The sequence below is a fragment of the Boleophthalmus pectinirostris genome, unplaced genomic scaffold (genome assembly GCF_026225935.1).
Source record: "Boleophthalmus pectinirostris isolate CB_2022bp ecotype Guang Dong unplaced genomic scaffold, ASM2622593v1 HiC_scaffold_17, whole genome shotgun sequence".
In the NCBI taxonomy this organism is placed as follows: Eukaryota; Metazoa; Chordata; class Actinopteri; order Gobiiformes; family Gobiidae; genus Boleophthalmus; species Boleophthalmus pectinirostris.
The window spans coordinates 22142961-22164650 of NW_026571115.1; the positions used below are offsets into that span (position 1 = coordinate 22142961).

At 39.7% G+C, this 21690-nt stretch overlaps 1 protein-coding gene across 2 annotated transcripts in view; it reads right to left on the reverse strand.

Moving 5' to 3' along the window:
* The window catches only part of plppr2a (phospholipid phosphatase related 2a), a 72269-nt gene that overhangs the window by 24406 nt on the left and 26173 nt on the right, over window positions 1-21690 (reverse strand). Inside the window, exons 1-2 of one of the 2 annotated variants that reach the window (XM_055152909.1) lie at window positions 8157-8218; window positions 4659-4773 (exon numbers count right to left, since the gene is read on the reverse strand). In XM_055152909.1, coding sequence (XP_055008884.1) covers window positions 4659-4727 — 69 coding nt within the window. In that variant the 5' untranslated portion in view covers window positions 4728-4773; window positions 8157-8218. Of the gene's footprint in view, window positions 1-4658; window positions 4774-8156; window positions 8219-21690 lie in introns of those variants that run through there. The other variant, XM_055152908.1, reaches the window with a different exon arrangement.

Sequence of the window (21690 nt, forward strand, 5' to 3'; positions counted from 1 at the left end):
AGATCACACATGAATAACAGTTGCTGTCATGTGCACTTGGCATGTTATGCCACAGAGAAAGTTCAGTAGAATATCATTGATAACTGGAGCTGGATGTCATTAACCTCACGCTCTCCTCGGGGTCACATTGACCCAAAGAACTTTTTTTTTTCCTTCTAATTCTCTTGGGGCGGGTCAATCAGACCCAAACATTTATTTTCTTGCATGGCGAGAATTTATTAGAAAATATATTTTTGGGTCTGATTGACCCGTCCCAAGAGAGCGGGAAGGAAAAAATAGAGAGAGGAGAGTGTGAGGGTTAAGAAGTTGCCAATACGATACATACCTCGATCCAGTGCACTTTCATTTCAATACGATATATTTTAAATTGATTTGATATGGTCAATAAAAAATTAAGTCTAAATCATGTCAGTGACACTAAAAGTCTTTGTTAAATCACTTCTTGTGCAAAGTGAATATGAAAAACAAACTTTTTAATCATCAGAACAGTGAAAATGTTAAACGTGTCGCATAAATGAGTTTCCTTCCTCTAAACAAACAACAAAACCGTAGCACTGTAACAAAATAATTTCATAAAATATAATACAAAATACTCTTTGTGATATATCGATACAGCAGCCCACGATACTGATACTGTATCATCACATTAAACAATACAATATATCAGTATTTCAAAATGTTTACACACCTCTGTTGATAACGCACAAATCTGTCAAAGTCATAACATCACAGAGTGCCTTAGACTGAACGAACAGCACTTGCGTACCAAGCAGCGCACAGATGTACAGCCTCATAGAAATGTGAACTACTACTTTTAAATGTCTAAATCTTTACAAGGGTTAATAATAGTGTGTCACTAAAGTAATTAAGTATGATTAAACAAAGGAATATTCCATCCAGGAAAAACCTGTAAGCTAAATGTATTTAAATAGGCAATTATTTCTCTTTACAAATCCATGCATACTGATATAAAAGAATGTCTCTGCTTCCCTCTCTCTCTCTCTCTGCTCTCCTTCATGACAGGTTTCAGGTTTTAGTCAGTAAGGGTGAGGGTGGTGTGGAGACTTTTGGTTCAATCTTGGCAACTTCTTTACAAAAAGCATCCCACAATGTGCATCAAGATTCAGAAATTCAATGCACCTCTTCCCCACTGCAGGGTTGACAGTACTTACTACAGGCCCTCACAGTCAATAATGTAATCTTGTTTGTGGCTGAGAAGAAGCTTAGTGGTTAGCACTGTCAGTTCATGATATGCAGCTTGGAGCACTTTGATACACAGATCTTAAATGTGCATGGGTAGCATTCTGCTCTTGTGGTACATTTTGTCGTAGAATTTACAAAGGACCAGAGAAGCCTGTAACTGCGAGCTTGTGTCTTGTACGTAGTTCACACTGTCTTCACACCCCAGATGCCAGAATGTCATTTTCACCTTTTCTGCTCAGTGTTGATTCTGTTGACACATGACTTGCTCAAAAATAGGAGCATCACGTTTTTAGCCACACCCTATCGCCAAGCTCGAGTGTGAACCTGCCTCCTCAGGGTAATTAAGCACTTATAAGAAGTACATCAGAGAGAGGCACACTGCATGAAAATGCATATGTAAAATGGAGGATCAGAGCTAGAGAAGAGAGAATGTTAAGAGAAAAATCTGCTTAGCAACAGCAGCACATCAACTGCTTCAAAACAATTTAACGGTCTGACTCAGGGCTCTGGCCACAAACTCCATCATCATGAGTCAGGATGTCACAGTATCCAAATGTAGGTCCAAAACCTGCAAGTGTCTGCTATCAAATCTCACAGCAAAAAGGGGACAGAGACCATTAAAAAAAACATTTTAAAAAAAAGGCTTAAAGGCTTTAGCAAGGGCTGTTGATGAGGATGTGATGGAGGTGAGGTCTAATACACAGGACAGAATAGTTATGCATTAGCAAAAATATACAAAATTAAAAAGACAGTGGAAGAAGAACAACATAACTAATCCATCGTTTCTGAACACTCAAAGTGGGAGAAAGTTGTAACCCACATATATAGGGTGGGAAACCAACCCACAGCTCGTTCAGATGCTGAGCCAGTAATCCCAGTTTGATCAACTAATCAAACAAAAGACATTGTCTTAAGCAACACTGTATCTAATATACCCCCAGTACATCAAAGAAGCTCATTCGTGTAGGCTCCTGATCAATACTTCATATGAGTTAATATTGATTGGTGATTGACCTGCACTGCAGTGGATTTTAATGATGACAGCTCATTATCTGCTTTCTTTGCTGTCATCACTGTGAACAAAGCACAGGTTCTGTAGTATCTGTGCTGGCCTATTTTTTCCTTTCCATTGTAGAAGAAACAAGTGGGAGTGCAGCGTCTGTGCAGAGGAGAGCTATAGACGAGGGAGTAGCTGGGGACCCCAGAGCTGTGGGTGATGTGTGGGAGGCAGATGGCGGAGTGGTTTAATGGGGAGCATTTAAACAGGGTTTGAGGCAGGTCCACACAGGAAAACAGGGACAGCAGCATTACAAGAGAAACCCTCTGGTGAAAGACATTCACACGAGCCAATGGGGAAGAATGTAATGAACATATCAGTAGTTGTTGTGCAAGGTTTTAAGGGTCTCAAGTCATCAGGCAGTAGTGCAAAGTGTACCTAGACTTACAAAAAATGCAGAATAAGTTAAGAAAATACTTAAGTAGGTATACAGAAAGTGTTTAAATGTTAAAGAAGACCTATTGTGCTATATGTTATGTAGTTATGACACTCATGGATAAACATTTTAAAATCACAATAATCATCTAAAATGACTTAATAAAAAAAGCAAGTCTGCTCACTTCTGCGCTAGTAAATTGCGGTGCCCAATGGGAGCCAACCTCACCGTAAATGTGAAGACAACAAAGAGCTGTGAGGTTGTCAGCACTTCCAATGGTAGCTACAGATCACACTAGTGTGCAGCAGATTTTGGTATCAGAAATGATGTCTGATGTGTTATAAAACAGCAAGTTGACAATACATTAAAGATCAACATCATCAAATGTAAACAAATGTAATGTTGAGTAACATCAGGCTTAGGTTAACAATTACATTTCACATATGGAAATTTGATTTGTCTTAATTAATGTTGTCATACGCATTAAACTCCACAATGCCAAAGTGATTTTCCTGTCTCTCTAAAAGTTTAACTGTCTGAAGTGGGACTGAAGAGTGGTCTGAATACACGGCTTAGCAGGAGTTAGCGAGGGTGTCTGCTGGCTTAATTGGATTAGAGAGAGTGACGCGACCTTAGCAGCTTTTAAACACGTCGCTCACTTACTTATGTGGTCCAGACGGCCTTTTCCTTCTGATCTCTGATTCGTGTGCTGACCCTAGCCACTAGGGTCTAAACACAAACACCAAGTTTTACAAGTGACCTTCTTTTCCCACAAATGTGATCTGCACACCTTACCTCCATGAATCATAGAGTTGCACAAATGTGCTCAATATGGCACAGATCATCTACAGCAAAAGCCACAGGCACAAGCCCGCTGGTGCCGGGGACAGTATGACACAGAGCTGGGCTGTCAGCGTGTTGGCTGAGTGTTCCCAAACGCTACATTTAAGTTTGAAATATTTACAACTGGAGGTGAAAATGCAAGAGGAGTGAAAACTACATCAGGCTATGAGCATGGATAGTGTGTCAACTTAAAACAGCAACAGAAGCAGTGACGACAAGTGACAAAATATACAATTGTAGAGAAATGTCCCCGTCAGAGGCAGAGTAGAAACAGGTGAAAGGGAAATTATCAAAGCAGCTACAAACCACATCCACACTGCGCCTTTTCAACTGCTTTTCAACAGAGGTGAGTCAGCAGATCATTTTGGTTCTCTCAATGTTTAGATAAAAACAGAAAATAAAATACTAATTGAACTGAAACTGTGTAAACTGTGATATCTTGTAATATCACAACATATCAGTTATGTGAACAGATGGCATTTTCTGATGTGCCGAAAGAGCACCAGCTTGCAACCAGTACCTCTTGTTCTGTACTACTTACCAATAATGAATAACATCTAAAGAGGATAAGGCAAAAAAAACAAAAAACAAAACATGCCACTGCACAAATGAGAAGAAACTCCAACTTCGAACCACTTTGTTTGTACCTCTTGTCACCTGTCCGTTGCTGTTGGACAATCCTGCATCATCCATCAGCCTCTCCATCTCCTTACCTTCACCTCAACTAAAGTGTCCCCTTAAAGAGTTTTCTGTCAGTCCTCCATCAGTCCCTGTCTTCACTACATCACTGACGTATGTTTCAATTGGGATCTAAGTTGCCTGGATGGAAAGAGGTTCAAGCAATTACAGACTGTTTAAACTTTAAAATAATGTGTGTGAAGACATGAAATCCACACTGTTGTCATGTACTCACCTTTTCACAGTTTGACCCTTTAAAAAGAGCAGCTGACATTAACACATTTGCTCTGAGTTGATGAATGTATGAAGCAAACATGGGAGCACTGACACAGTCTTTGACCTCTCTGTGTGCGTACTCATTATCACAACAGCGCTCGCAAACCTCCGCCATTATCTGTGCCACTTCTAATGCCTCTTTGTAAACACACAAATTAGTCTGCAATTACGCAAGAGTTTGGCCCTTGGTTCAGTCGTAAATGGAGAGAGTTTTGTGTTTCTTACCTCCACAAAGAGGAAGCAGGGCACAATGGAGCTGCTACTCTTCACACCAGGCTTCTCCTCGGCAGCCATCTTGTGATTCCTTTGGTCTGCGAGGTTCCTCTGTCCAGCTGGTCTCCTACAAGAAGAAAATATCATCTTACATTCATAGAACATTTAAAAGGCTGTATTTAACTTTTATGAGGTATTAATTGCTAACACATAATATATTTAGATCACCAGGTTTCATTTTATTGTATTGAAAATGATATTATACTATATTTGCCAGAAAACAACATATTAACATGTTTGCAAAGTTTCACTGTTGTTTTTGATGCTCTGAGTCTCCATTACTTTTGCTCTCTGCACTAAGTCACTCCCCCTTCAGAGAGCTATCGCAACACAATCGGCATGCATCCAGCTAAGGAAACTTCAGCACATCGCATCAGGTTTGTCAAGTTGTTCCTTAAACATGGTTGATACAGGCTTGTGGGCTGAGCATTGCAACAAATCTTACAGCTAACAGTAAGGAGGATTTGCCTGGGAGAGATCACTAAATTATAGGGGTGTAACGATATTCAAGTCTCTCGATATGATATCGTCATGGCATGACCCTCACTGTACGATATTTATATCGTGGGAAAACTCTAATACAAATTTCAAACAAAATCCAATCACACAATAACAATAATGATAGCCTTGACAAGACTTAATCCAAAAAACTAAGACTTAAAAGTGCTTAGGATGATTATTTCTTCTTGTAGTCTACAATGAAATAGAGCAAAGGATCATGGTCTATGTAGTTCCCTCTGTCTTTTTTTTAGCTATCACTGAATCATAGCTTTTAATTTAAGCAAAGAGACTTGTAATTCGATATGATGTGATAGTCCACGATATTATTGTGAGAAATTTGACGATACAATATCACAATATTTTGGTTATTGTTAAATTCCTATGAAATTACTAAAACATGCATGGATAACATCTAAAACCTCTTCAGGCATGTATCTGATGAGGTAGCAATGTTTTAACATGGTAGAAAGTTCATGAATATTACAGACAGCTTGTTTTGATTGCAAAGTAAGTATGTGATACTGTGACACAGAACCCACAGACGTATGCTCAGACTCATCTGCATTAAACTGTACATTCAATAAAACCAGTGAGCTGAGGAGTGCGGAGAAAGGGATTTCTTGTTTCAAAGAACTTAATGAGAGGTGAAGTTGACCTCCCTTGAGCTTTTATCTCACTCTGTCTATAGAGAATAGGCCTGAGGATGAATAAGGCATGAAGCAAGCTCCCAGCAGCCCAAAGAACAAAGCAATGTGCCAACCAAGACGCGTAAGTCACTCCAACTCAGAGCTCCTGTCCCAAAGAAGGGTCTGACCGGTAACACAAGACAACTTAAAAGAAAGATACTGCCGCACACTGCCCATAAGAGGCTCTAGCTCACTTTAGGGCCATCAGAGCGAGAAGTTGTGTTAGCTTATCTCAAGATGAAACCTTAGGGAAAGCAACAGAACAAAATGAGGCGGAAATATCCTGTGAGGATTAACAGGTGATAAGTGGGACACTGGACTGAGGGGAATACTAGACACTTATTCTCTACAGCAGTCCAGGTGTCTCTGAGGTGTCCCACACTTTATCATTAATGATCAGCAAAGATTTTAGTAAGAAAGGATTAATTTAAAAAAAGGGCTGAATAAAAAAGAGCATTTTTTTGTTTTGTTTTCAGAAGCTGATCTATATGCTGATGTTATTTCCCAATAGAATAGAGGAATTAAAATAACAATATACTTTCATTTGTGTGTATATATATATATATACATATATATATATACATATACATATATATATATAAAATTAGTGTTTTCTTAGTTTGTTTTGTATTAAAGAGGAAACCAAAGTTATCATCTTAAAAAACTAGCAGCATGAAAAGACGCCAACAAGTTAAATCAAGTAGCATTTATATTGTCATTAAAACCACAGCTCTTCAACCATCTGTAGGAAATAAACAAATGATGTACTTTATTACCCCTTATCCTTCAACCCAAGAATTGATTATGTTATAATTCCACAGGACTTAATAACAAGAAGAGCCTTAGTTATAGCTTATTACTTTGTGCCTTCAGACCAAGAGAATCATAAACTGATACAAGGCAAGCTACTCCCTCATATGAGATTTTCACATCACAAGCTCAAAATGTCTGCTGTTTGTCAACTGCACTGACTGTGGAGTCCAGTAGCACTTTCCTTCTTAGTCCCATATGGAAGCACACAGGTTCATTGTGTGACAATATTCAATAAAGGGCAAGAAAAGACAGCCCATCTGGCTCTGATCTGATTAGAGGCTGCAGTGAAAGGCAACCAAATCTCATAATGCGGTTATCAATCACCAACAATCCACGGATATGTCAACAGAGGCAGAATCCACTTATGAGTCGAACAAGTGGGCAGTCCTAAAAGAGGCAAATTAAGAGTGGCGAGAATACAAAATGGTGGTAAAGTCGGTGATAGAGCAGAGATGCATACACACTGCCATATGTCCCGCTGCAGTCTGCCCCGGGGCATACAGGAGCATACAGGAAGGCAGGCCTGACATGCAAACACAAGGGTTAATTGAAGCTTACAATGTAGATCAAACATATTACCATGTTGTAATACAATGGTTTTACTGTAAGTTTGTGTGTGCACGTATTTGAAGTTAAAACACAGCATTAAATAGGCTAAACTTTAACATGGCATCCTCAAATTGGTGAAATCAACTTAATACCCTCAACAAATCACCATGTTCTCTTCCTGTATAATTTATTCATTAGGATACACTTACTCTGGTTGTGTTGATCCTCCTACTAAGCCACTCACCTCTTCTCTTCTGTGACTGGAGCATCACTCAGATCTGTGCAATTGTAGTGACCACTCTTTGTTATGATTTTGCCACCACTAGCCAAGGCTATTGTCTGACAGAGGCTGAAGAACCCTGAAATGATCTCACTTGGAATAATTAGACATCACACCATAATATAGTAGCTACAAGATAACTGTGAAAGATTGAATTGTAAAATGCTCATTCATAGGGGTTTTTAGATTTTTTTTGGCTGCCTATAAGCACTCAAGAGGAGGTGGGCTATAGGGTACTTTCTATGACACCTGCCCCTGTCCACCCACTGACTGCACCAATAGAATTTTCACCCTTAAATTTGCACAGTAACACTCGTGCTGACTCATGCTTTTTTCACAGACAAATTCTCTTACTACCGCGACACATACATCGCTTTTTCCATAATCGTCCTATTTACGTTCCTCTGAAAAATGGACAAACGCGTGTAGCCTTCTCCAGGTCCCACATGAGCATTCTTAGTGAGGCCGTAGTTAGATTTCCTCGGGGCAGGTGGTTAGGGCACGGTTTGGGGGAATACCACCGGGCAGAAGGAGACACTCCCCCCACAGCACAGCCCAGGTGACACCGCGAATGTGCTCCAAGACGCTACAGGACAACTGGCCTCTCTCCTCTTGTCTTACCTTGGACACCTTGTCGCTATAACGAGGCTGCGTGGAGCCTATTCGTTCCCCATGATGCAGATTTGAAGGTCTTTGATTTACAAGTCGTCCTTCTTTCAGTCTCGTCCCTCCGTCCTCTTCCTCGCTCCGTCCTGGTCAGGTGTTTGCCCGCGCAGACGGAGGGGAGACTGAAGCAGACCCAAATGTTCCCGCGGTTAATGAGCTTCTTCCTCGTGCCGGATAAATGAAGCTCGTGTGCAGCGCGAGCCTCCACTTCCAATGCAGCTCTGTAGCACGCGGACACTGGAGAGCGGGAACATGTGTGCGCGAGGGCGAACGTGCGCGGTGCGTGCGTGCGGGACAGTGGGAGAGGAAGGGGGAGCGTGCCGCCGCCGACCGTATATGTGTCAGCTCATTTGTATTCAGACACTGCCTGCATGTTCTCTGTAGAGTTGACAGTACAGAGAGTGGACTGTATCGTCACAGATTAGGCTTTTGGCTGCGCACGACGAGTCACGAGACACAAATGACCACATGTGTTGGCTGGTGCCCTATGGTGTTTGATGAATGATACAGTGTAGGCCAGTGGCAAAGTAGCGGTGTAACGTGAGCCATATGGGCAGCAATAGGGCATAATTTATCTCCACAATTAGGCTATAAAAATTGAGATAAACAAAGTCAAACTGATTCAGTAAGTATTGTTGCTGGGTCCTTATATTGGCAAGTTTCACCAAACCTGTGTGAATTTAGTAGTATGGTTTGTTAGGGGTCTTGCCCCAAGGGAGTTGGGAATGAAGTAGGCTAGCCAGGCTATATTGCCAGTATGTTTGAAAGGATAATGTCATAAAATTGAAGTGTGAGTCTTTAAAAACAAATTATTACATTGGACTGTGTCGTCCACATTCTGGCTTTATGTGAGTTAACCACACACTATTCTTTGATCCATAAGAACTTCATGCAGGTCAGAGCTGTTAACAGCTTTAGAGACAAGAAGTGCTGAACGTGTCCACTGGTTCAAAACCACTTGCTCAGTGCTAATGAAAAATTGTGTTTTGGATATTTAATAAGTTCTTTCTGTGAACAAGCATGACACTCAGGACTAAATATATAACTAATTTACCTGATGTCTTAGCAGGGTGTAGAGTGTGCACCCAGACCAAAAGTACTGCTATAAGCTCCTACAGTTTGTGACCAAACAAATTAGTTGAATACATTGTGTATATGTGGAATAGTACTTTCATCCAAATGGACCAAGCTTTTAAATGCCTGACCAGCAATAAAAACAAAAAAACAAAGCAAAACTATATTATAGTGCAGTATTTTGCTGCTTTGACCTCATTCCACAATGTCCTGGTTCGAGCATGTATAGACCCCCACCTTCTAAAGGAAGGATGCTAACCTCAGGTCTTTCCAACAGCCACTTTCCCTTTTCTTCATGAATATGGCATCACCTCAGTGACAGAAAGGACCACCAGCTCCTCACCTCTGCTCCTCACATGACCCAATATTGTATAAATGATTAAGGACGTCAATAGTAACCGCTGTAGGGTGTGTAATGAATCTTTTGTCTTAAAACTAGCCGCCCTCCTCTGGTTTCTATGCTGAGTGTGCAGCTTTGGCACGCCGGCCCGGTTTGTGGTATATAGGTCTCGGAGGAGCGACCATGGCAGATGAGATATGGTGAGAGCTGTGTGGAAATGAGGAATGTGACTCTTATGAGGGCGTTATGGTTTATAGCACACTGGAGGACAGTCCCAAGGGTGCACTCTCCTTGGGCTATACCTTGGTCTATCAGGGTCCCACCCCCCCAAGCATCAGAACGCAATGGGACACCGACCAGAATTTTGACTTGACAAATTACTACACAAGAATGTTACTATGGTGACCAGTGACAGATTTAGATAATTGGAAGTGACTTACTCGCATTAAATAGTCATTCATGCAGAAGTTTGTATATGAGCAGTATATGTGCAGTATATTCATGTATGCATGGATGATAGCAGAAAGGCTGAAACAGCAAAAACCTGGTGGAAAATCTTTACCTTTACTGACATTATGCAGTCCTCGTTTTAATAATTTACATGATCAAAAGCCTCAAAACATCACATGGGCTGTCAAATGGAAGGCGATAAGGCTAAGACCTAAACACCTTTTCATAATCACATATCCTGTGGTCTGAATTTTCTCTATTTTAGCTCTATGCACCGTAACCATTTCTTAAAATTACATTGTAAACCTCAATATTTATGTAATATTGATATATAGTTTTGCACCATAAAAAATTATACCAATAAAGAAGCACGTGAATAAGCGCCCATTATTATTTCATGATTCCCTACAGCTTGATGTCTTGCAAGTAAAATGAGCTAATATTAAAGAATTTACTTTATGGGGACATGATTTTAGAGCCCCACAAGGCAAATAGTCCACATCAAGTGACTGTATGGAGATTTTAGTCACACACACACACACACACACACACACACACATTGGAGGGGGACAGTGTGGTTATGCCGGGGGCTCCAGCTGTGGTCTGCAGGGCCCTTCATTAATCAACCTCCACAACAAAGACATACATTCCTGCACTGGCTCCTTTGTCTGCTCCGGGCTCTGTCTACTGGATGCTCTCACTCTAAAGACAATAGACACAACTTATTCATGCATTGTGTACATCCAAAAGAAATGATGCACTGTATAATGATGCACTATAACAGAATAGACAAATACACATTTCTAAGCATTTTATTCTTAAAAGTCTGTGCCGTGCAAAAATAATGAGGTCTAATCTAATGTAATCAATCATCTTTAAGATAAGAGAATCTTTATTTGTCCCACAGTAGGAAAATTTCAGCTTTACAATGCATAGTTTAAGAACCACAAGAGAAATAGGAACTCAAAAATCGAGATAAATAAATATTACAAAATAATTTTAAACATAACACTGTGCAAGAATTACAATGTGCACAATAAGTGGCTATTGTTGACTATTATTATGTTCAATTCAGCATATGATATGGACAAACAGCAGGTGAAGTGACTTGAGTGTATTATACTGGAGATGATTCATATTATGTGACAGTTATTACTACAGGAGGATGACACATGCACCGGTCTAACATTGTTCATGCCAGTGCATCTTTAAAATTATTCCAAGCCATTGGAGGATAATCCCATAGTCATTCTACTGTAGTATAGTTGAATATTTCAAATATTTGGTTAAATACAACTACAAAAACTACTTAATTTAAAAATGTGAGCTTTGATCCATGTTTTCCTGTGTGTTACTGAAGAAACATCCTTCATTCATTTACATCCCATACCAGAGCACAGTAGTAATGTTTTTATAATGATACTAACACAACCTCCTATCAAACCTGGCTTCAATTTGTCTTTACCTGTCCCATAAACATGCATAAAATGTTGATCTCCAAACTGCAGGCACAGGGTCGTATAAACACAGAGGTGGGGGAGCGGCCCACAGCAGGTGCGCTCCTCTTCCACGCTGATTGGGAAATAAATTCCATCTCATGTGGTTTGATTTGTAGAGCTGCTGTTAGCACCCCCCTTCCATTAAACAGGATCCAGCGCTAGTGCCAGCTAATGCTAAAGCCCTGAGGCGCAACGAGAAATGATGCGTGTTATTGTGAACACAGCAGATGGGACCCTGCACAGTGGAGGAACGCGGAGGTGCAGGGGAGATGCTCCAGTAATGCTATGTAAATGGAGGTGAGCCCAGGCCGGAGCAATAGCATAATGAGCTCAGCTATGGGGGAGTGTGGAGAAATGTAGGTGACAGGTCCCAAACCTGCATCCAAATTCACTTAGAATACCGCATTTTTCACAGAGCATGGGGTCAGGCCTCATGTTTAAATGTAAGTGTACAAGCTCAGGTTCATTGTTCACTCATTAAAAACAAGTGTATTTGATATTTGATATGAGGTACTGTATTTCCCAATGATTTAGATAATGTCTATCCATTTTCTTCCGCTTATCCGAGGTTGGGTCAGGGGGGAGCGTGGTAGGGGGCAGCAGTCTAAGCAAGGACTTCAGATTTCCCTCATCCAAGACACTCCCTCCAGCTCCTTCGGTGAGACCTCAAAATAAAATATCCAGTCTTTTTACAGAAAAATATGTACATGTAGTCTAGACCTCTCCAAACATATTCTTATTCAGTGGTCTTGAATTGGTTTACCAGTTTAGATTTCAGTTTTTGCTCAGTGTTAATGCTTCTGAATGTGCACTCTGAACATTCTACTGCAAATCTAAGTAGAGCCAGATAATTTTCTGTTACCAATATAAATATCACCTCTTAATCAATCCTGTTAATCTTCCAGTGCACATCTCTATAACTGAATGTTTAACTTTTCATCATTAACCAACAGTGTTATGAAGTTCTTACTGTTTGTTGCCAGAAGAGGAAATGAGCTTGCTGGCGGTGCTGGCTCACTCTCAGTCATTGTATCAAAGACGTACCGTATTCTTTGTTTTTCAATCCATTGTATGTATAATGTATGAGTCTCTCTTTTGTGCTGCGGTAACTCTCTCACCACATCAGCTGACCCAGTTCTAATACAGATGCACTGTGACTATGGACAGTTGTGGTTCTTTCAGTAAAGCATCCCGGTGTTAATGGTGCCCTATGTAACTGAAATATTCTACAGTATGGCACTACATTTCTTCACAAAGACATTGCCAAACCAAGTCCCACATCAGATCAAATGCATGTTTTTGTTTAGCTATTATAGTCTATAATTGAATAACTGCAAGATATATACAGTATGTACATGTTTAATCTCATATTGTCAGCTTGTGAAATATTCCTGACAAAGCATTAACATCTCCATGGCGACATCAGGTCAGGTGACACATACACGCCACCATAAATTTACATAAAGCCATTTATTATTATTATCTACACCATCGGACAAGTGGAAAGTAAAACATGCACTTCAGCATTGCTTACAGAAACTCCCTTGGATAAGCTGGAGTTTCACTTTTGACCAAACAGAAGATATTTTAAGAGGGAAATCATCTGTGAAGTCAGAACAATCAAAACTTTATGATAATGAATGTGTGAAAGACTGCATGTTTTATCAAATGGACCAAACACAGTGAATAATCTCAGCACAGTTTGGTTGGCTTCAGGCTCTACAGATGCCAAATGAACACTAGAGTCAAGTCAGTTGCTCCAAAATCATCACCTCAAATAAAGTCACAATGATATAAACAGAATAATAAAACTGTAGATTGATTTGCTACAGAGAAGTCAAGAGTTGTTGTTGTATTATATAGCCCTTAAAGCATTATATAGCTGCTTTAAATAGTGAGTAATGGTATAATATATAGCGTACAGTGTAACATGCTAACCCCGCTCTCATTATCCAGGCGTTTAGAGCTCTATTAGCATCACATATTGACCTTGAATTAGTGCTAATCCTTTTTCACGCCATTTGAAGAATTATGCGTGACAGTGGAGCTATGACTAGAGCCTCTGTGTCCGCTCTCTGGGGGTGACATCACTCTGAAGGGCAGGGACAACTACAGGCCTATGAACTGACATTTTGAACTGATAACATTAATGTCTTGTTTTAGTTTTGTACATTTTAAAGGTATTTTTCTTAAAGGTTTTATATACCAGAAAATTGACTCCTGTGAACTTTAAGTCATGTGATAATGTGACATACACAAAAACCATATGTGGAGTTGTGTTTTGTTTCATGCATGCATGTTTGAAAAACACCATGTTATTAGTCTGTTTACATTTCCAAAGCTCAGAATGCTCTGTTCCATGCTGTGATGTCATGATGTGGTAGTTTTTAACAGCTTTTACCTTTAGTTCAGTAGAGTTTGTCAATTCCAGGGCTGAAAATTTCCAAAAGATTCTAGTGAAGGTGTGTGGAGTTTATGCGTTTTGTATTACCCCATGACATCACAAGGTGGAACAGTGTTTTTTGTTTAAGATACTTATATAAGTTTAATTGTAAGTTTTACATACTGTATTTAAGACTCCAAAAGAGGACTTGTATGTCTTTCATTATCACAATCAGACAAAGAAGGTACCTCTTTTCATCACGGATTGGTGAGAAGGAGTAACCATTGACAACCCCAACAAATCCCAGTCCGTGCTTTCATGTTCACAATCAGTAATAATGGTTCATGACGCTAACAGCACAAACCAAAAACAACTTGCTCTACAAAAAGCTTCTAAAATATGAATGTAAAATGTGACCAAAGGAGTTGACACAAAGCAACATTTTGGTAAATCAGTCAATCTTTATAGAAAACTTTACAATAATACAGAGAAGACCAAACAAATACTCAAATACTCAATATAGGTATTAAAATTGCCACAAAAAATAGAGAAAAAAATTTGATAAATACAATTCTCATAGGAAACGTCAGACATGTAAGTATTAAAGGTGCACTGTGCAACTTTTCAACTTTTGCTGGTGGAGGACCCATTACACGCTTGCCTCAATGTTATTATTTGCCTGGAAAGCTTTTCTATTTCCATGAAGAACACAAAGGTCAAATCTAGGGATGTTTTTCAAGTTTTTCGAAGTATTTTCGAGAAATAAAATCACCTGTAATTAAATAAATATTAGATGGATAAGTTTAATGTCATACTGTGAAATATTTCAAAGCAAAACTATTCTATTCTATGAAGGCAAGCAGCTAGTGGACCCCTCACCTGAAAGTTACACAGTGCACCTTTAACGTCTTTTTCCATTTCTGCCTTACTTCAAATGAGAATCTTCAACAGACACATGGTGCCCACTTGTGAGTGCGAGTGGGAGCTGGAGAAGGCTGCCCCTCTCCTCTGCTGTGTGAATGATCTCCTTATCAGCTCCACAGCACACTGCTCTGCTCTGAGCTACTGCACTGGTGCCCACCTCCTCTCTGATGTGAGCCACAAATACTCCCGCTATTTCTGAGACAGGTGGGAGCCAGATCTTCATGTGGTAAGCGCAGGTATGCAAGTTCTGCCAGAAATAGGGCACGTATGCAGGCTTACATTAAGGAGTATTTAATTGAAGAAGTCAAACTACTGGCACACAGATAACAAAAAACATGAATATTATTTAATAAGTAAAAGAGATCAAGATGCACGGTGCAAGGTTCTGGAGATGTTACTGCTTTGCCTGGAATATTCCACAGTATGGTTTTTAAGTTACTGGTCAGATATGTGGAGGAGTGATTCTTCTCACAGTAAGATTGCATGCTTTTCACAGTATATTTTAAAATGATGAAAACACATGCAATTGAATAAATGTAAAATAAACAGCTAAAATGCCAAACTGTGTAACATCCCAGGCAAAGAAATAACATCTCCCATGTGGCAAGCAGGGGGCAACACTACACCAGAAAAATTATATAGCACACCTTAGAAGAACACATACTGTGCTTGAATCTGCTATATAGTTATAACCTATGACACCCGTAGATCGTTATTTTATAATTTGGACATTTAAAATCTCAATATTGATCTACCAAATGACTACATAATGCTACTGAATCCCCGCGAGTAACAGTGATTAAGAAAATAAAATTGGAGAACGAAGTAAGTACATCTACAGCATTGGGAGTATTCCGGGGGTGGTGAAAATGGGGATTGATCTGCAATATGACGTCTTGAAAATAAGTGATTAGAGATTGCGTGAACATGCACGAACCACTTTAGTCCAAATACAACTTCGGGACAGTAAAAAAGAAGGGAGAATAACTACAACATGGTTAAAAGCTCCGAAAAGTTGATTTTGCATAATATGTCTGCTTTAAGTTGTACACCATTTTAGATGAATGAATGAAAACTGACTATGTTCTTTGAGAGAACAACTTGGGAAATTGATAGAAAGGTCCACATGTTCCAGTTCCAGTGAGCGGCAGTACTGTGTGTTTGAGTGTTCATTTCCCTACAGTTGCACTCTGAGTAGCACACCCCGCTGATAGACTCTGCATGCTCTGTCATTCACACGTACTGGGCGCGTAGAGCCATGCGGCACACAGCGGCCATCTGCAGGCCAATGCTGTGTGTTTGAACCAGATCTGAGACAATAATGAGATAAGTCACACTGACACGGGGCCTTTGAAGGAGCGCACACAAGACTCCACAATCTGTGCTGCAACATGACAGCTTCAAAGCCAGACCTCAGCAGAGGGAGAAGGGAAGTGGAGGATGGACAGGGAGAGGATATACAAAGCTTGGAACAAAAATATTACAAAATGTGTCCTTTCTGTAATAGTTCAAGTTCTGATTTCATCATTATGTGGAGCTCAACAGTAGCTGCTCATTCTGGTTCTGGAAGTAAATTTTCCATTCATTTTTACAATAGACTTAAAGAGATAGTCCAGAATTTTGGACATAGCACCTCATTTCCTAGTGAGCCACAGTGTTGGAGACGTGTGGAGACACTTTTTAAAATATTCCATCCAGTCCTTGTATTTGCAGAGGTCGCTGGTGCTAGGCTAGTGCATGTCAATGGCCACAGTTAGCCTGCCACTAAAAACTCTCTTACCCACTCCACAAAACACCTGAAGCAAATCTATTAATATGCCAGACTGTCAATGTGAATGTCTCTGTTGATAAAATAATTTTAGAAGTAAAACCAACCTTGCATTTGAAGGATTTATGTCTGAGCAGCAGCAGTGAGGTGTACTTCCTGATAGAAAGCTCAGCAGCGGCGGACTGATATCACCTAGCAACTATGTAATCGGCAAAGTAAAATTCCGCTGCTGCTAAGAAAATAGTCCCTCAGCATGTGACGATTCAAGGTTAGTTTTATTTCAAACATTATTTTATCAACACAGACATTTACATCGACAGTCTGGCGTATTAATAGATTTGCCCCAGGTGTTTTGTGGAGTGGGTAAGAGAGTTTTTAGTGGCAGGATAACTATGGCTATTGACATGCACTAGCCTAGCACCATCGACCTCTGCACATACAAGGACTGGATGGAATATTTTAAAAAGTGTCTCCACACGTCTCCAACACTCTGGCTAAATAGGAAAAGAGGTCCTATATCCAAAATTCTGGACTGTCCCTTTAAAAAAATCTAATATAAAGAGTTCAAAGGCATCGTGGAGGCTAACTACGTGGTAACTAATATCCATAACAAGGTTCTACATTAAACAAACTTGAGCTTTAAACCATGTTCTAATTTTACCTCATCAAAAACATACCTGGAGTTATGCTTTGTTTCATTCACGCATGTTTGAGTAACCCTTTATATTACTCTCCAAACCTCAAAATGCTCTGTTCCACCCACAAAGCTGTTTTAGTAGTTAACAGCTCCTTTTACCTTTATTTAGTGGAGATAGGCAATTCCAGGGCTGAAATCATCTAAATAAATCTATTGAAGGTTTATGGCATTTAAAAACACAGTGGAGCACTTCTTGTATTGCCGCATGACATCAAAATGGGTATGGGTTATTTTATGTGAATAAAAAAATAAGACAAAACAAATTGAAACTGTGCATCAACCCAGAGGTCATCGTAGTGCCTCTTCCTCTCGGCATCGGCACGATTACCCTGTCACTTTTCTCTCCAGACCTGAACGGAGTGTGTTGCTAAAGAGAAGTGACATTGGTAAGAGGCCATTTTGAAGTCCCCAAGGGAAAAGGAGACGACATAGGCCCTTACTATCCTGTCATCTCCATTCAGTCTCTGTACATAAGCTGTTGTCATATATTCAGAGCAGAGAGGAGGAGTGTACTGTACAGTTTGTGTTGAGCGCAGCGAGGAGGGAGGGGTGTACTGTACAGTTTACACACTTATATGAAGTGATTATACGGGACGGGCCAACCTCAATTATTGGGCTCATTAAACAGCAAGGAATTACTCACAACCAAAAAATGCCCCCAAGCCTTGGTCTGCTGTGTGTGTGGGTGGTGGATATGTATTACAATCTTAAACAGTTAGGTCTACTGTTTATTAGAGCGCTCCATAAAATATAGCAAGGTAGTGCAATCATTTGGCATTGCTATTCAAAGCTGGTCGGTAGGAATGATTGTAGTTGGCTGCACAATTAAACTAAGGCTAAATAAAGACTAAAACAATGCTGATCAAGTGTCTTGCCAAAGTATTCATTTGGTCTGAATGAGAATGAGAAGTAGAAGTTGTAGGCTGTGACCAGGGTGATCAAACTTTCCTATTTACCAAGGAGAGTCCCAGTTTGACCCATGTGTCCCCTGTCACGGAAGATTGATCCAAAACCATTGTGTTCCTATTTTTGACTAATTTGTTATATACCAGTAAAAATGTGTATATATTTTGTTTATTTTTGTGTGTAAGTTTTTAGTTTAAATACAGAAAACTTTCTTGAAAATTTGCTCGGTTACTCTGATAGAAGTCTCTCAGATTCACAAGTGAGTGGAGTGCTCAGTAATCATACTCTTTGCACAATATATTATTAGCTACTTGGTGACCATGGAGATCAACAACAATAAGTGTTATAACACAGCATTACCTTCCATCATTAGAGAGGGTTCTTCATGATTCCATTGTACAGCTCCCAGGCCACACACAGCCCTCTGTAAGATAATTCGGAATTACAAACTAAACATATTTTATCATCCTCATGCATGGACTGAAGGTGCATTGTTTTTATTTTAGAGATGTTTTTTAAATGACATTTTTTGTAAGGCAACCTCACTTTTTAATTGCTTAATCATAACATATACGCTTAACAGTCTTACCAGCTCGTCAAAACAATGCAATTTACTGCTTTTTATAAGGAAATACAATTAATATTATGCAGAATTCAGTTAAGCATTTTGGCCCGTCCCTCCACAATATTTTCTGTTTCTCATTTGGCCCCATGGAAAAACACAAAACAAAAACTGCCCACCCCTGCCCTATATCCTGATCACAGACCTACTGCAGCAAATTGTCTGGACTCATGGTGTATCGTCCCCTACAAATGCTTGACCATCATTGCCTTCTTTTTTTTTTAGTAGCCTCATTTCTTGCTTCTAAATCCAATTATACATTTCTCTCACAAAAAAACTGTCTTAACTTGTGAAGTCTCATTTTGAGTCACGCGGCATATGCCTGACTTTCTATTTCTTTCTATTCTCGGGAATTCCCAGAGTGACATGAACCACATGGTAATTCAAAGCGCCTTTCAGATGATTTCTATGCTTTAAACATCATCAGTAACGCTCTATTTTTCTGTAAGGCCATCTTTAAGTGTCCATCTGTCCGAGTTCACACATGCAGGTCAGATTTTCCCCATGTCTCGTACCCTGTCAATAGCCTCATATCACACTGCAGAGATATTAGCGTGTTAGCATGAGAAGAAAGGTATCTATGAAACTAGCTTCTCTGCCAACCTCAGTGTCTCATGTCATTAACTCGCGGCAACGTTAGCATGTAGTGTCTCATGTTTAGGAACCCCCGGCAGTGCGATTGTACTTGTGTAGCATGCGTGGGTTGGGGTTGCTGTGAAAATGAGCTAGCATAGAAGGTCCCCTCAGGGTTAGCAGTCACGTTGTAGCATTTGAAAGAGCTCTGAGACTGAAGCTGCTCTCAAAACACAAGATGTGAGCGTATTAGCGTGACACCTGCAGTTTAGACTTTCATGAGCTGAACTGGTCTGATCTTTTTCTCTAAACTTTGTAAGGCTTTTTGTATGTTAGATTTCTACAAAGTGATATAGGCCCATTGTTACAACCTCTGACTGAAACTTGAACTGCCATTTCAAGAAAATGCTTTGTTAAGGTAAGTAGACTGTTGAGTACTGGCCTATAATCAGTGTAGCCTTACGTATGAGCCCAGGCCTATATGATTCGGTTCAACGACTTCCAGAGAGAATTCTTGGAGACTTTTGCTTGATTTGTCTTTTATCAAAATAATATGTTTTTATGCTCTTAAATATCTTAAATAGGCAAATTGTCATTGTTGACAAAAGCGCGCGTTGCATGCTGGGAATTATTTTGGTCGGTGGCAAGAAACACTAATTCAACATGATGGACAGAGCGAGAAAGCACGTAAAGGGTATTGATCCCGGTTATTTATCCAATCTAACGGCAGAGGACCCAAGACGATTTGACCAGAAATTAGTCATAAGCATCGATGGACGACAAATCACCCTTTTCAACCCCTACAAAAGGCGGACCAAACCAAATTTCTGGTCAACCACCTGGCTAAATATTCACTTTGGCGATATCCACAATTACTTGGTGGAAACTCCTGGGCCATTCACAGCAGAAAAGATGAACGCCTCCAAGAGTCTCGATGCGTTGTTGAACTTGTTGGAGTCCACAGTTTGCTAGGATCTATTACGTTTGCTCTGTGAATGTTTGAAAGCCATTTAATTCGCCGTTAGCAGTTCTTTTCACTCAGAATACGAAAAAGACATTTTCCTTCTTCCGTGCTTCTATTTGTGCATCCGATGATGCAGCAGGAATTTACCATTATCGGGGATAAATACGCGAGGTTACGCACTGTGTTTGACTGCTACCGTGTTTCTTGCCTCCGACCAAAATATTTCCCAGCATGCAACGTGGACTTTTAATAATAATTAAATGTTAATGACAATGACATCAGCTGAAAGTCGCCTATTGCTTTTTAAATGGCATTGTCTCGTCAAACCAAAAGTGAAGATGGCTAAGTGAAAATGGTCTGGAATCGTGTATAATATTTGAAAATAAAATGTATTTTCTCAGCCAAAGCAGATTCTTTTCTTGATCAGAGTGTTTCTCAGTTAGCAGTCTAACTAGAGGCAGAGTCTTCATTTCTTTTATGGATGATCCAAAAGTCATTAATGAAAAATGATGAACATGTCTTCAGACTTCAAAGATGCTGCACTGGCAGAAGCTCTACTGCACACATCTCCTGCTGTTCAAGCACAAACATCATGTCTGCACACTCATTTGTGGACAAACAAATCATACATAAAATAACTGTACATCATGATTAATGACCTATACACACCATAATATTCATAAATAAACAAATGAAGATATAAAATAAATGAATTATTCTATGCTGTGAGCACACATATCTGCAAAGCACATCGAAGATTTGGATTCTGATGTGTTCGTTGCCTCCCATAAATTATCCTTATTTTATTTATAGTTATGCAATATTAAATATGCAGTATCCCAAATGGTCTTTTATGAGGTTTTAACCATGTTATAATTGTTTCTATTTAGAGTCATTTATGTATGGTTGAGTAATCTTTATTCCACATCCAAAATTCCCATTCTCTCATAGCTCCTATCACACACTCTTCTTAGCCTCCTTTGTTTCTTATATGGTGATATGATTCAGCAGCTTTTTTGACACAATAAAAAGGTCATAAGCCTGATCCAACAGCATGGCACTTTGTTGTGATGACATTTACATGACATACTAAAGGGGCAAGCGGAAATCAGTGCCATAGTTTTCCACAGGAAGTTAGCCGACTTTATATATTGCAATTTAAAATGTGTATAGCTGCTAGAAGCAATATGTCATCTGTAAGCAAGCTCAAACTTGGACTATACCAGGACTAAACCAGAGCTATCAGAACTAAACTGGCACTATACACAAATCCAGAAGGTCATTAGTTC